Raw genomic sequence first — 17,239 nt, 5'->3', positions numbered from 1 at the left:
ACCACCCCTCCATCTATCACCCACCCATCCATCCATCATCTACCCATCAATGTATCAATCCATCCATCTATGTATTCATCCATCCATCTATGTATCCATCCATCTATCATCCATCTATCCATCCATCCATCATCCATCCATCTATCTATCTATCATCCATCCATCCATCCATCATCCATCCATCCATCCATCCACCCATCTATCTATCCATCATCCATCCATCCATCCATCCACCCATCTATCTATCCATCATCCATCCATCCATCTATGCATCCATCCATCCATCCATCTATGTATCCATCCATTCATCCATCCATCCCTCTATGTATCCATCCATCCGTCCATCCATCTATGCATCCATCCATCCATCCATCCATCTATCTATTTTCACTGTACATAACCTACATATACCCATATATACATATATATATATACATATATTGAAGAGCGTTACCACGGTCACTGATCAAGGACTTTGTTAAAACAGCTTCTACATTAATATAAAGTTCATACAGACCACATTTGGGAAAGTTTTTCTTCTTTTAAATCCTTGATTAGGAGTATTGCGAGGCAGGTTTTTTTTTGTTGTTGTTGTTTTTTTCATCGGAAATACACGCAGCCTTGCTACAGCATGACAAGATGAAGGGACCTTTAATCACACTGGCCTGTTCCTCGGTGCCAAACACCGGCATCTGTCGCTATAAAAAGCCCAGAAAATGCTTACTCATCCCTGCCTGCAGTCACAAATAGATTCGTCTGTGCCCACAATACCTTGGAATTCCTAATGTGACTCATACACAGCATCCTCTAGTGTACTTTAAGCTCATTCCTCCCTCCTTTGCCATTCAACTCAACTCCACATCAGTGTACTGTATTTCTGAACAGCGTGGTACTCTGGGTCTCTCCTACGCTGCTGGTGCAGCACATTTATTTGACCCGCGTGGCACCAGGGTGTCTCTTTGAAGTGCTTACTTGTTAACTAGCTCCCAATTTGCATTTCTGTCATTTCCCAGCATTGATTGGATGTTTCAGCGGCACGGAAATCTAAATGACACTGGTGAACTCTCCAACGACTGTGGGGTGAGGTGGGTGTGAGAAAAGGGGAGGTGAAAAGCACACCCCCTGGGAGACACGGGGCCTCTCTCTCAAGTTCAGTTGGAGAGGATCCACTAAGCTTAATAGCACTTAATTGCTTTTGCAAACATGATACCGCCGCCACCACACGGCTCTTAATCACATTATGCTAAATTCAATCTTTCGCCGCTCGCTTCTAAAGCTACGGCTAGTCCAAAGGTACGAAGCGGTCTCACTCCTTCCCTCGCCTCTGTTCTCCTCAAGCACACCCCCTGGGAGACACGGGGCCTCTCTCTCAAGTTCAGTTGGAGAGGATCCACTAAGCTTAATAGCACTTAATTGCTTTTGCAAACATGATACCGCCGCCACCACACGGCTCTTAATCACATTATGCTAAATTCAATCTTTCGCCGCTCGCTTCTAAAGCTACGGCTAGTCCAAAGGTACGAAGCGGTCTCACTCCTTCCCTCGCCTCTGTTCTCCTCTCTTTGTTCAGTCAGAGCTACCATTTGCAAGCCGCCAGGGACATTCACCCAAGCATTGCACTGGATCCGTCCACTAACTACAACTCACCCAAGTTTCGCTCCAGGAACCAGAGCTATATGCGAGCTGTCAGCACCCTGAGTCAGGCTAGCTGTGTTAGCCAAGTGAGCCAGGTGAGTCGACATCCGTTATAATTAGAAAATACGTTCTCACGTTCATACACATCGTTACCATATGCTTCTGAAACTGCAGACTCCTGACGGTCCTGGAGCAGGTCCTTGAGGATCTGAATCCAAATGCATTTAAATGATATTACCACGCAGCTCTTCTTTTAAATATATACGATAGGAGTAAGGGTTTTTATTTAACACCTTTGCATGTTTTTTTGCTGACCACAATGTGGTAGTTCATTGGCTCAAGTTTATCTATGTGAGTTAAGGGATTACGTACAACAGAGGTTATTAGGGATATATATTAATATATATTTAAATATATACATATACTGACTTGACTTGTTTTGTTAAATGGAATGTTAGCCACACTGTAGGAACTTCTTCCTTCCTGTTTACCTACAGGTGAGTGAAACAGAAATAAATGGCCAGTTTGAGTCGGTGTGCGAGTCTGTGTTCAGTGAGGTGGAATCCCAGGCCATGGAGGCCCTGGACCTCCCTGGATGTTTTCGTACCAGGAGCCACAGCTACCTGCGAGCCATTCAGGCCGGTTATTCCCAAGATGATGATTGCATCCCCCCTATGGCATCTACCGTCACCTCCACAATCAGGTCGACTACAGGTAAGGCCAGTCGGACAATTCATGTGCACACTACAACATCTGACATCTGGGATGCTGGTAACAGTTAAAACAAAAGGGATAAGGGTGACACCCAAAGGCTGGGTTGAGGAACATCAGCAAAGACTGGACTTGGTGTCGAAACAGCTTCACATCTTTGCATGATTCACTCAAATTACTTTTTTTGTTGTTGGTTTTTAAGGGCTGATTACTTAAGCTATCTACTCAGGAACTCTACCAGTTCATCCAACTGTATTTTGGATACAGTGCTTCATTTGCTCATCCATCAGAGAGTAAAGCTATGAACCCTATTGAAAACCACAAATGGAAATTATCTGGAAAATACGAATCAGGTCAGGATAAGGACACGGCTGCTTTCTGCTCCATTATCTTTTTCCGAAACTCGTCAACATATGGTGACATTTGTGTCCGTATGTAACCCGCAGTCTCACTGCAGATCACAACTAATTAACTACTGCTTTCAAAATGTCTACCTCATTTGCAAACAGTGTTCTTTATTTAGCGTAATCTGTGCGGCCAACTTCGTCTCTTCAAAATGTCTTGACCCCAAAGATCGCCTGCTGTCATTGTTGAAGCCCACACTGATACAATGAGATCCCATTACAAAGATGCACGCCTCTGTTTGTAGACTTGGATAATGGACACAGTAAAGCTGGCAATAAAATACGTCAGCACCCAAACTGTCAAACTGCTTAGTCACAGACATCCCATGTGCAAACCTGCTCCAATAAATCTTACCCCACTCAGCTGACACATGCATTTACTCATGTTACTGAGCTTTGATTAATAATTGTAAGATGCTATGATGGTTCCGACTATTCCCGTGATTGCCGGTTTCGCAGCGGAAATGATACATCCTTGTACAGATGAAGAATGTGGGAGCAACAGAGGACAATTTCTGGACAAGAAGTCTGAGCGGATTCCCCACGGTCTTCCCACAGTAGATAACAACGTCAGTCGGTATCACAATAGGGAGGTTTAGAGGTGTGGACATCTGGAGATGTGCTGGTCATCATTCTGTCATACCTTAAAAATGCCTGCTTACACTGCTTTCTCTGTCAAAATCTAACACTGTTACATAAAAAGATGCAGAATATGAGTGTGTGTAGGGTTTGGCCATCATTTGAACACCGTTCAACAGCAGTTGTTGCTTCTCAAAGCAGTTGGTCAAACTGGACCTCACATTTTCAATAGGGTTCATACTAAACTTCCTGATTGACAAGAGAACGTTTCAAAGCTTTGCTCATCTCTGCCTCTTTTCGTTGCACAAAGTACACTTGGCTTTACATCCAACGAAAAGCAAGAGAGCATGCGAGGACTGTCCTCACACCTCATGTGTTGGTTCTACTGTACATTCTCAGTGAAGGTTTTCCTAGAGCAACATCCGGCTTTGTGCACTGAAAAGATGTGGAGAATGCATGATACAAATTTATGTTGAGAAGGCAGTGTAAACATTAGGTTTATGAGTCAAAATGGGAACGACCTCCAAGGTCTCCAGACTGTATTTGATGAAGGAATTACAGAAATTGTAATATAAATATTTGTGCATATTGAATGCATTCGACTCAAATAGAAAAAAAATATATCACATGATTTAGTATTACATATTTCTGTAATTTTCTTATTTTGGCTCATGGCATTTAGTGCATGACTTTGGTGTTGATGCTTTGTGGCATTTAAAAGCACATTCTCTCCAGCTGCTCACACCTTCAACCATATTACAGATGCGTATTTACATTTGTCTTCCAGACAGAAATTATGTGCAGGAAGACACTTGTTTACCTGACCAGACGAGTATACATGAGGATTTGGCAGAGACTGCCCCTTTGGCTCACGATGATCTAGGCTGCCCCATAAGGAGAGACAGGCTCTACCAGGAAGATAGCATGGGAGCTACGGCCAAAACTCTGTCTGGACCACCACTTTCTCCAAGCCTCTTCAGATCCCCCAGGTCTAGTGCTCCAGAACGACCTTCACCCAAAGCCATCCAGGCCAGTATCAAAGAGTCAGCGACTCTGGCTGCAGCTATCAGCATGCAGTGGAAGGAGGAGGTCTCCGCCATGCGTCGAGAGCTAGCCGAACTGAGGAGGGACCTCTGCAAAGAGCTCCGTGCTTTTAACAGCAATTTTAACACTTTCACCCAGCATTACAACACCTGGTCTCCACAAGGTGGCCACACATCTGCAGGAGCAGGACTAGGTCTTGGTGCAGTAGGAACCGGGATAGTGACGGGACCAAAGGGAGGGGCTGCAGCAGCTGAAGGTGTAGAGGCATCAGTGGGGGCAACATTAGGGGCAGGCAAAGGAGGACTGGGGACTTCTACAGTAGACAGAAGTTCAGTGGGAATCAAAGAGAAGAAAATGCAAGTATCCAAAGTATCCGTGGGGACGCAGGCTCGGAGCAAGGGTCTTATTCGGCAAAGCACCGCAGACGCAGCGGTTAACTGTCCAGAGGAGAGTGAAGAAAAGAAATGCACCCGCAAAAGTCTGCCAAAACAGCTCTCCATGGACCCCAGCATTCTTACCCGTCCACAGTCTATGTACGTGGAGAGTGCCATACCACTTTCACTGGACCCAATAGTTACAACCGCCGGTAAATCAACCCAACTGGAGTCATTTGATTTAAATCTCGTTCTCTCCAAAGATGAACATCAACCAAAGCCAGAACTATCCGAAAATGAACTTTTGTCTTCAGCTGCCATCCAGCCAGTCACCACTCCTGGTACTGAACTACTCCAACCAGAAACGGTCTTAGACAGTCCCGAAGATTCAGTCAAAGTTGAACAAGAAATATCAGTCACACCGCAGCTCATAAATATAGATCCAACTGACGAGTCTCTTTCAGATGCAGAACCAATTAAAAAAGATAAGGTGCAGCTGCCGTACCCGGTCCCAGTAGTTACTGTGTCGCCACCTGAGGATCAAGACAATGAAAACATGTCAGATTCAGAGTCTCTGGATTCTTCCATTGTGGACAAGCCACACCCTGAGTCCCAGGATTCTGCATTAGAAGACCCTGATAATGTTGAATCATCAGGACCAGAGCTAAAATCACCAGAAATAGCCATATTTTTTTCAGAAGCAGAAAGCGTAGAGTCTCCGTCACCCAGTGATACACCATCACCTGACCTTGACGCAGTAACACATTCTAACTTAGACCCCTTTATTGCATGTCCTTCTATTGTGGTGTCAGAGTACCTGGATAATGAACCTCCTGAAACTGCAGATGACAGTGACGCAAATGAAGACATCATTATCAGCCAACCAGAACATCTGTCTGAACCTGATCCCCAGGACGAAATGACTCCAGACTTGAACTTGAGTTTCAGTTCGGAAGAACTACAGCCAACCACCGAGCCGGAACCCCAAGACCCAGAGTGGCCTCCACTTCCAGAACCACTGAGTTCCCCTTCCATTTATCACTCTGATTTGGTTCACTTTGACTTGGTCATGCTTACTTCCTTGGATCAGGATGATCTTGACTCAGTGTTCATGGACCCAGAACCAGAGCCGTTTGACCTCAGTCTTGACTCTAACGCTGATAACGTAGAAGCACCGCTGTACCCCTCCGATTGTTCACCCACCTCATCTGATGGTGTTTTGCCTTCGCAATCCGTATTCTTGGATCCATCCATGGAGGGTTTCATCCATAGCTCACCTCAGGAAATACACCGAGTCCTAGTTCCACAAGTCACTGTCAGGATATCCCCACCGAGTTCAGTCTCTCCAGATACATCACTGGAATTAGACTGTGGACCAACCAGTCCAGGCCCGGATCCTCCCTCGTCAGACACAGAGTCATCTCCACCGGTCCCTCGCTCAGTCGATGTGCCAGCCATGGCTCCAGAAGCTGCTGTAGTGGAGACGATGGAGTGTCTGTCCACACACCAGGAGCACGGAGACAGCGTGGGAGAAGACGTGGTATCCAGCAGTCCTGAAAGATCACCAAGTGAGAGGGGGTTTCTCTGGGACCGGTGGCAGAAGAAGGTCCACAGACGAGAGTCCATGCGTCGGAGTGCGAGTGTGGAACTGTGGAGCAGGAGATACGACTACAACAGTGCAGAAATCACATACGTCTCTCTTACTCTGTGAATTTATACCTCATTCTCAGCAGCTTAGATGTAGCTCCAAACATGTTTTTAACCTAACCCGTAGCTGTGAGTGCAGTGCACACCGAAAACAAAAACTTCCCTACATGTACACCTGCATTTATATCCCAGAAGAAATGAGTGCCGCAGTGGTAGTAGAAACTCTGAGTACTGCTGTGACCCGACCGCTCCTCTGAAGGAGTCTTCAGAAACTTTAACTCGAAGCCTGGTGACGTTCTGTGGAACGGTTGTCGCTGACGATTGGAGTTTCTGTTGCGGAGCGGTAGCTTTGTAATCCATGGATAAACTTTTAATAACTTTTCTTGTTAAATCACTGGATTACATCAAAGGCATATATTAGACATCTATTTTAGGAGACTCCTCCAAAGCTCTGTTCACAGACCGTGGATAACTCCAGAGCCAGACGACCGCCGTACCGCTAATGGGAACTTTCCTGGACGTCGTTTCGGGTTCTGTGCTTCTTGTCGCTCCAGAGCAGAGTGGAGAGTTCCTCTTGGCAGTTATTATATAACTATATGAACATACTGTTTACTATGTGAGCTGTTGAATGGATTCCGCTGTGATAAAGAAAAAAAAAGGAAACGATGCTGTGAAATGATGTTTGCACAATCTTAGACAGAGCTACAAAATATATATATATATATATATCCTCTTAGGTAAAGACCTTGTGTCTTTCAGATTCAATCCTAAATATAAAAAAGGTGAAGTCATACCTCCTCATGTTACCTAAACACTTTACTAAGAAGCATATGGCACATGTGTAGAATACCCATACAATATATGAAAATATATTTAAAGAATCTGAAAAAAAACAAATGACAACCAAACCACATCAATATTGTAGCCTTGTTGCGGGGGTGACACTGTATTTTCTACTGTAACATATTATTATGAAGCTCAGGAATTACGGGTTGAGAATGTAATACTTGACGTGTGACGGAATATCCACAAATATGTGATGGAATTGTATTTCTTCCCAAAATGGGTTGTACATTCTCATGTGGCTATTTTTTAATATATATATATATGTAATATATATATTGCGACACAGAAGAATATGACGGAGAAAATATGTTGCATGACAATTGCCCTTAATATTTTGTGCATTTCATACACCGTGCCTCACTGTTGTACTTGGTTTCCGTTCATAGTTTCATCTTGGTAATCCGAGCAGCGAAAGGAGCCGACGTGCAGCGTCGCTGAAGATGCAAAATCCTCTTATGAGCAGCGAACAAAAGTCAAACTAAAAGCCAAGCAAATTACACGATATATCTGTGCTCTGTTTTACTAAAAAAACGGTTTCTACTGAAGTCTGTGCTCTAATAAAGTGCACTGGGAAAAAGAAAAAAAAAAAAAAACGTAATCGTTGAGCTGCAATAAAAAGTACCGTTCCGTGTGTTCTTTGATTTGAAAATGCACTTCATAAAGGTTAGTCCTTATTCCAGTAAATAGATGTTTTCCAAAGGAGCAGAGAAGTTAATTAGTTGATTTTATTTTTCTGCTCATTTCACTCACTCACTCACATTAATCGCACCTTCGTTGGCCTCCCAGTCGAACTCTGCATTCACAAAAGGCTGACAAAAAAAAGGCAGCACCAATTACCTGTGCCACGGCGTCGTCATGTTTATTCACGAGTTCAAATCTTTGGCTTAAATTCATCAGAAATTATCCATGATTAAAAACTCTGAGCTCAAGAGAGTACTGAAATATTTAGGCGTTTTTTTTTTTTTTTTTGGTTGGTAGTTTGACATGCAGCGTTGTGTCTGTGATAACCCATGATTTACTATTTCCACCCCGTGACCTCATTGGTATGTAAAACAAATAGAGTGCCTGACTTTAATTTACATAATTGCTTGGAACGCTTTCACCATACATCCGTGTCATTATTTTAGCCTCGTTCATTTTAAGAGGCTTTGCCGAAACCTTAATTACAAGGTTGAACAAATATCAACATAATTACCTTTCACTTTACCGAGCATCTGGCGAAGGTGCGGCTGGTGGAGAAGAGACAGAAAAATCCAGAAAATCCAATGCCATTTGGAGAGAGCAACGGTACTGATTCCCAAATGCATCTGTACGGAATGAAGGTTGCAAGATAGCACTGTATTAGATAGAATTCCACTCTTATATATACGAGTTTCATCTTCATTTTCCCGTTTAAAAAGAACTAAAAACCAATTCTAATTCTTTCCAGCGCCCCAGAAATATACTATTAATTAATTCAATTAAAATCCCCCTTTATCTAAATATCCAAAATATAGATATAAACAAATATATTGATAATATAAAATAATAATAATTTCTTACTCGTCACATGGAAAACTCGTATTTCTAGTAACGTTTTCAGCAAATCTGGCACAGAATCCTCGGAGGTGCACAGGTTGAGAAGTTCAGGGCCTGTCTACGTATTTAGCTTTAATAAATAGGTTTAAAAACACAACTGTAACGTATATTTTGTTCGGCACCCCCCACCCCACCCGTAGGTAAAGCTGGACTGAAGCGCGCCCCCACTCCTCACCCCACACCCGTAGGTAAAGCTGGACTGAAGCGTATTCTCCTCATGTGTGAGTCATAAAAATCAATCACCCCTATGCTAACAGCTATTGACGTCTGGTCCACACGGCTACTTTTGAATGCAGGTCACGTGACCCTCTTACTCCGTGCTCATCACTGTCAATCCAGGGAATTGCAACGGACCTTCATGTCATTGAATGTGGTTATTATAATTGCAGATCAATAGTTCCACTGTGTTAGTGGCAGGGACCAGGGGAGATAATGTGGGTCAACGTCTTCGCACCAAACACAGGTCACTTCATCCGACAGACTTCAGACCAGTGGTCAGATCCTTTAAAGCGCTTCTTTCTACTGTGTTGGTCACTGATGACTTCTTCTGGATCCACCCTTCCTTTGTTTTAATGCCAAACATGTTGTACTGCTTTGTGTGTTTACCGGGCAGTTTTGCCCCTGCTCTGAATATCTACCCCACTGTTTTCAGGGATCCAGTTCCGCCTCCCCTCCACCCACAGTTTTGATCGGACTGCCCAGCAAACCCCAGGTAAAGATGCTGCCTGGGAAATACTCAGCCATACCACTGCTGACGTTTTTAACTTCTGAATTATGTTAATCTCAGGTTCAGGACCCAAAGAAACATTTACTCTACAGCAGAGTACCTTCTTGAGTCCTTTGAATACATCTGTGTGTTGCTCCCTCTTGAACCAGTCAGACTGTCCGGTACACTCAGCCTCTAAATCATTCTGCTCTGTTGGTGCTGGTGTCATGGCAGACTTCTATTTGTTGAGAGTGCTCGACCGGTTCTTGTTTGACATATTTACGATCGCATCCCATCATATAGAAACCACCCTTTTAGAACTACATGAAATCACCGACATGTACACACCTCCCTGTGAATCCTCCTCCAGGGAGGACTTAGAGGTGTGCAGGAAAGTACTAAGGATGAATCTATAGATGTTTGTAAAAGTCAACGGTCCACTTAACTAGTTACAGTTAGCTTCTGTCGCGAGAAAGTAAGGTGACGCCCTTAGATTTGCTTTCACAAAAATTAGAGAACAGTAATAATAGATGGCAGTAATGCAACAAAGAAGGCACAGTCACTGAAATACTCAAAGAAGAGGCAGTAAGTGAGTGGTTGGACTGTTAGCCTAGCTCAGCACATTTTTAAGAAACTACAGAACACTTTTTCCATCGTGAGTTGAATGACTGTTTTGCACATATCTTATATTTCAAAAATCCCATAATGCACACCACCTAAACAAAAATGTCAAAAAAAAGGTTTATGCAATGAAATATATTGATTTTGTATCATTTACTCAAACTTTACTTTTTTTATTGTGAAACCTGGGCCTGTTCAGTTGAACACAGCACCGATATAGTCCCAGGAATTGAAGAAAGAGACACACGAACATTTTCTTTAACAACTCTATGTAACTCTCTTTTTTAAAGTTTATAGAACTATCTGTTGCCACCTAGTGGAAGGGTATTTAATAACTATCCGTTGCCACCTAGTGGAAGGGTATTTAATTGTGCTGCCTGTCACTGCTGCTTGGACAACAATGAATGGTTGTTTTCATGGCCATTTTGGTGAAACGAAATAGTTGACTTTCAGAGTCGACTAAATGATATTTCTCTAGAAGAGTTAAAATCAGGATTGTTTCATCACCAACAGATCGACCGATCAAGAAAAGTCAGCGTTGTTGTTTGAGTGTTTTTAAGAGTATAAATGCTGACAAATCATCCGAACTCCTCACGATCTATGTAGACTTCTGAATCCTCCTTGTCTTTACTCATCTGCCGCTTTGCTATTTTTTTCTGTTCGCCAACTTCCACAACCGCGACACAGACAGTAATGGATTTCCTCAATCCGCCTCGCCTCACTGGCTCCAGATGATTTGCATACTTTTTAAAAGCCTCCTGCAAAACAAACACGGCTGCATTTCCTCTACAGTGGTAAATCCAGCGGAGGTAACTCTCAACGCCGCGTCAATCAACGCCGACGGTCCCCAGGCCTGTACAGATAGATCCAGAAGCCTGTACAGAGATGCAGCAGGGGAATCACAAACCATTGTTTCTGGTGTTAATCAGACCCGCAGGCACACGGCTTGTTTTTGAATCTGTGTGAAAGCAGGAGCGAGGAATTAATTCACACTGAATACTCCGAGCAACCCACGAGCAGCCGCTATCAATTAACTGTTTTCACTGTACTTAACCGTCTGCTGGAGCTTGAAACCCACACAGGGGGAGACATTTCGTTGCACTCTTTTGACATGTTTGGCAAACTGGAATTAGTTCTAAATGCTGCAGGATGTTGAATTAGGAAGACGTTTGTCACTAAAAATGACTTTTGTTTTTTGTTTGTTTTTTATCAAGAGCAAAACATGTGTTTTCACAAGTTCACTTCAGAAAATTGTTACATAGTTTTGTTTAACCCTCAGCAAGAACCATCGTAATAATAATAATAATAATCAATAACTTTTAAAAACGATTTAAATGATAAATATCTATCAGAAATATATTTATATTTAATATTTTATTTATATTTATATTCATGTTTTTTACAACACCATCGTTTTAAGAGATACAAAATAAAAAAAAATCACTTCAGTTTGTACTATTCGCTAACTAGTAATTAAAAAAAACTTAATTCTACACATATTGAATTCCCCCTGAAAACCATTAGCAGTGCAAGCCTTTTGTATATATGTATATTTATATATATTCAGGCTTCAAATAGACCAGAATTATAGATTTAAGCCAATTGTACCAGATTCTTTGTAGCTTGCTTGCTAACAGCAAAACAACCCAATGATTCTGTAGTCTTTATATAAAGATCAGGTGTGATTTTCTCAGTATCTATGAAAACTTTTTTTTGTTTGTTTGTTTAACAGGTTGCAGACACCTGCTCTACACTGTATATTTACAGTATCAGTTTTACAGTATCAGTTTTACAGTATCTTCAAGTCATTTGTACCGTATCTTTGTGTAGTGTAAGAGGCAGAGTTTGTTGTGTCTCCGTCTCCGGGGAGCAGACATTCTGTTTCTGTGTGAATAACAGATGGTCAGAAAAGTCCGACAGCTGGACTACAACATGGCTCTGATAGCAGAACTACAGAACAAGATGGAGGGATAAAAGTGCATTCACTACAGACAGAATCCAAGATGGCTCCCACGTTTACTGCTAATAATTCATCCTATGTCAATGCAACCGTAATAGGCAGACCAAAACCCATCCACTAGGTGGCAGCAGATGGATATTTTCTCTTAGTCTCAGAGCAATTGGGGAAGATCTTGTTGTGTGTCTTTCTTCAATTCCTGTGAGTATGTCAGTGTGTGTTTAACTAAACAAGTGCAGGTTTCACACCAAGTAAATTGTGAGTAAATTGAAACTAGATGATTGTTATACAGTATTTCATTACATATAGTGTTGGAAGATTATGGGAATTATTTTACTACTTTCACAAAGCTAGCATTTTTTAGCATGAAGTGCAGCTTCGCTCTTCACAGCAGTTCTTCACATACAGTTGCATTAAACTGATATTAAGGTATTTGACTGATTTTCCGACATGTGCGGTCTCTGCTTCAGACAAACAAAAATTGTCCTGGTTGTGGTTTTGGGCTGCTGTAGAGAAAAACCACGATCAACCTGTAGGGCAAAAAATATTTTTTGCTGAGGTTTTTTTTTTTTTTTTTTTTTTTATTTTTAAGGGTGCAAAGTAAAACGGAAAGTTCCCCTTTTTTTTCCGCTGAAGACGAAAAAGAACTTTACACAGATTTATTCTGACCACCTGGAGTCCTGGTCCTCATGTATCTGAAATCTCATGTCTAGATCTTTATCCTTAGTTTCAATTTCTTTTTTAAGAGATTAATTCAAATTAATGACGTCAACCGATGGTCCATACTCGTACTGCTGTGTCGTTGTCCATTTTTGGACTAGAAGAAACCAGATGCTGAGTCTTCGTCCCATGTGAACCATGTAGGAAATGGGACTAAAATTAGGTTAGTAATGGTGCTATTTTGGTCTTCCTGCTGGATCATGGCCCCTAAAGGATCATATCCTCTACCCTTGATCTACCTTCATGACACGTGACCTTTACGTTACCCTCGTCTCCACCGCACACACAGCGAAGCTCCCCGCAGCCTCTGTGCATTCCTGTTGACTAACCGTCATCCTCGCAAATGTTCCCACTGACGTAAGACGTTCGTGTAAGTGGACAGTGAGTCATTAATCACCCGCAGCAAAATGCTTTTAACAGACCCGTCTTTGAAATGTGGCTGTGAGACAGGCCGTACGTTGATGCAGGTTGGAGGTTCGAAGTGTTGTTTTGGGGCAATTGTTTCACAAGGTTGAAAGAAAAAAAAAACATTTTCTTCCCTCTTTGTTCTGTGGGGTAGCCCCCGCTTGAAATATGTTGCTCGTTAGAGCTAGAAATAGATCCAGTTCTGGTCTCATTAGGATGTTCTTAATAGCATTGGCGAGACAAGAACCAATAGACTCTTTCTCTCTTTGTCGGGGAAAACGGTAACCCAAACGTTGTTTCCCTTTTTGTCGGGGAAAACGGTAACCCAAACGTTAACCTGCAGTTGTTTCTCCGAGCGAACTGTTTGGGGTTTTTTTTCTTTGTTTTTTTGTTTTTACGTCTTGACTCTGATGCACCTGGCACGTGCTCAGCTTTGATCAAAACACGGCTGGATCTTCAGATCTGTGTAGCTACATGAGGTTTTCTCTCGAAGTCTCACTTGATAATCAGGACTCGTCGATGTCTGTGAAGAAGGAGTCCAGGACCCTGTCGTCCGTCCCTCTCGGTGCAGATTAAGTTCATAATCTCATTTGCACTTGAAAAGACAGTGATCTCTTTTCTTGTTGTTGGGAATTAGACAGAATGAGGAGAGTTGTCAGAGTCTGGTTGACTGCCGCGCTACTTCATGGTGCCTGAAGAGTCTGGTGTCGCACTGGCTTTGATCTTCTCACTCCATCAACTTCTTCCCTTATTCAAACATTCTTGCTCCCTTCCTGAGCTCTGTTAACAAGGAGAGTCTGATTCAGACAAGAAGAAAAAGACTGTCCTTCAGTAGAGACCAGAAAAGAAAAATTCCTTGAATAGAACGTACTTGTCCCGATGCAGTTGTCAGACGGTACATTCACGTTAAGATGAAATAAGAACTCAAGAGGAAGTTCTTGGTCCTTCTTGGTCGTTTTGGCTACAAAATCAAAAATGATGGGTTTTGCCAATTAAAGATATCACTGTTCATAACTTTTGTGGTACCGAGTTGTCCAGAAATTAGCTTGGACCAAACTGTTCCGTCCTTGTCACGGTTAATCTTCGTTATCCCTTCGCACATTTGCTCACCAGATTAGATGAGAATGAAATTGATGCCACTTAATCACATGACTATCCCGATATGTCCACTGGACTGGTGTGAGACAGATTACCCCAAAGACAGGGCAGGTTAATAACCAACTCTAATTACTATAGTATTGTACTGTAGTACTGTACCATAGTACATTCTTGATGGGATTGCTCTTTATTTAATCAGATAATAATTTATTGTTTTTCTTTGTCTTTTAACAAGACAAACAACAAAAAGATTTTTCTGCTATAATCTAATAATCCAACCTCTCAGAGCTGAGATTAACAAAAATGTTTTGAGACTTTATGTTTCTCACTGAACCTGATGACCAATCCTTTTTTATTATTATTATAAATGGGCAGAGTCACTTCACTCTATTAGATTAGATTAGATTAGCCCCCCGTTTTTGTGGGCACATTTTGTTATATTTGTAAAAATCCCACACTGCACCACCAAAACCAAAAATGTCCAAAAAATATATGGAATGAAATATAATGTTCTTTTTGTAGTTTTGGTTTTCTCGCAGTATTTTTTACTTAGTGTGAAATGTAGGCCTGTTTAGTTGAACACAGCACTGACGTACTCACAGGAATTGAAGAAAGATAGAAAAACAGCTTTGACTTTCTCTTTATTTATTTATTTTCTTTGTTTTTTTAGCTATCTACTGCCACCTAGAGGCAGCATAGAAAAACAAGGATACATTATTTGCGCCATTTTTCTTCCAGACCAGTTTAGTAAAATTGGATATTTTCCCATGGTACACCTGATGATCTTAGTTTCACATCCCTTATGACACATTAAACTCTAACCCCATTTTTTAAAACAGTAGCATTTTTTTCTGGAGTTGGAGTTTGAATCAAAGTTATATGTCATTTTTTTTTAATATATATATTTTTCACCCCCCCCCCTTCCTTCCAGCCATCACCTACACTCCCAACTACAAGAATCCCCCGCCTCCAGTCCCACCACGCATCACCTCCAAGCCCCTCATCTCCATCACAGCCCAGAGCAGCACTGAATCCACGCAGGATGCCTACCACGAGGCGAGGCTTCCCCACGGAGGGATGTGGTCTTCAGACGGCCTCAGCATGGGCCTCGCCCCGGGCCGCGCCCTGTACAACTCCACCGACAGCCTGGACAGCACCAAAGCTGTTACCATAGCCATGGAGGCGGCGGGGGTCATGGCTGGGAAGAGGCACCCCTCCACAGACAGCCACAGCTCGGTGCTAACCTGCGACAAGGCCATCCTCGTGTCAAAGGCTGAGGAGTACCTCAAGACCCCAAGATCCTCTATCGGGATACAGGTTAGTATGAAAAAAGTACGAGAAAATCTTTTTAAAACCTGCGAATGATTGCCTCAGAGATAGAAATACTCACAGATATACATTCAGGTCAGAAACAGTGTTATCTCTTATTTCAGCCGCTAAAAATAGTCAGAGTGAGTCACAGCAGCGCAAGCCATCATTGAAGATTTGATCCATGCAGTCGGAGGCTCGGTTGAATGATAGTTCACCACATGGTTCATTCACTCTGTCTCCACGCGCTGTACTTTCCTCCCTTTTCATCACTCTGTTTCACAGCTCTCTCTCTCTCTCTCTCCCTCCCTCTGCCTCGCCCACTCCCTGTAGTCTTCCCGTAGACTCCCTCTTCTTCCTGCTCTAATGCCAGCAGGAGGCAGCGGTGTTCTGGTGTTGGTGGTGTCATGTCACGCCGTGAAGGTCAGGGGTCACAGGCCCACATCAGATCAAAGAGTTCTGTCACATCAGCACCGCGCGGTCATTAACAGCGCAGAGAATCAGAGTTGATTTCTGGGTAAAGGTCGTGAAGTCGGCGTCTCATTAAGGATTCCGTTCGTTGATTCTCTTTCCCAGGCGCAAATCCATACGTTCACTCACCCGCTTTCCCTGCTGATCGTGCAGTTTGTACAGTAGAGGGCGTAGGTCAAAACTGTGTGAAGAATGAAAACACCGCCCAGCATTGATCTGACTGTGGAAAAAAAAAAAAAGTCACCATTTTTTTAATTGTTTTTTTATAATCTCAGTTATTGATGTTCACATTAGAACGTCCGACGGTCAGATTTTCAGTTTGTCAGTTGTACTGTTACACAGGCTGCAGGACATTAGTTCTTACGGGCAGTTAAAGTTATGCACCGGAATGTTTTACTGCTACAGAGCGACTGTGACTAACGCTGGAACTCTACGTAAAGTGGTCGAACTAATGATGTTCCAGGACCAGGAGGAAGTCACGCAGTAACGTGGCTGAGACGGACCTTCAAAATAAGACAGGAATCAACAAACCCAGTCTTAGTCTAACAAATCTGACAAAAAATAGTAATCTGAATCTGTTGAAACACGTTGGAACTGCAGTAACTCAGTCTGATCTAATTCCCAAACCGCTGTGAAATTCATTCATTAGTTCACACTGTCATTAACGTGACCTCAACCTCAGCCACTCATTGGACAGAGAACTGTTTACTCTGTTGGGAAGTCAAGGTGTCAGACACAAGTAGGAGTTCATTAGAGCTGCAGTGGAGTTGAGCAGAATAAGAATGAGATTGGGAATGAAAATGAAAATGGGATTCAGATTAGGAATAAACATGAAGAGAAGAGTAAGACTGGGAAGACGTACGGAAATGAGACATGGAATGGACTTAAAAAAGAGAAAAGATAATGAGATCCAAATTAGATTGGTTTAGGATCCTACCCCTCCATCCTGCTCCTCCATCCTACCCCTCCATCCTATCTCTTCATTCTGCCCCTCCATGTTACCACTCCATCCTACCCCTCCATCCTACCCCTCTATCCTACCTCTCCACCCTACCCCTCTATCCTACCCCTCCATCCTACCCCTCCATTCTACCTCTCCATTCTACCCCTCTATCCTCCCTCTCTCTCCTACCCC

The 17,239-nt window shown here is 42.7% G+C and overlaps 1 protein-coding gene across 2 annotated transcripts in view; it reads left to right on the top strand.

The window, feature by feature from the left end:
- The window catches only part of dlgap2a (discs, large (Drosophila) homolog-associated protein 2a), a 134,418-nt gene that overhangs the window by 106,213 nt on the left and 10,966 nt on the right, over positions 1–17,239 (top strand). For both annotated transcript variants that reach the window (XM_025057133.1, XM_025057136.1), the window contains exons 5-8: positions 1,571–1,730; positions 2,133–2,349; positions 9,471–9,530; positions 15,257–15,642. In XM_025057133.1, coding sequence (XP_024912901.1) covers positions 1,571–1,730; positions 2,133–2,349; positions 9,471–9,530; positions 15,257–15,642 — 823 coding nt within the window. The remainder of the gene's footprint in view (positions 1–1,570; positions 1,731–2,132; positions 2,350–9,470; positions 9,531–15,256; positions 15,643–17,239) is intronic.

This window comes from Cynoglossus semilaevis, chromosome 1, assembly GCF_000523025.1.
Source record: "Cynoglossus semilaevis isolate Cse_v1.0 chromosome 1, Cse_v1.0, whole genome shotgun sequence".
NCBI classification, from domain to species: domain Eukaryota; kingdom Metazoa; phylum Chordata; class Actinopteri; order Pleuronectiformes; family Cynoglossidae; genus Cynoglossus; species Cynoglossus semilaevis.
This window is presented reverse-complemented; position numbering and strand designations above follow the sequence as displayed.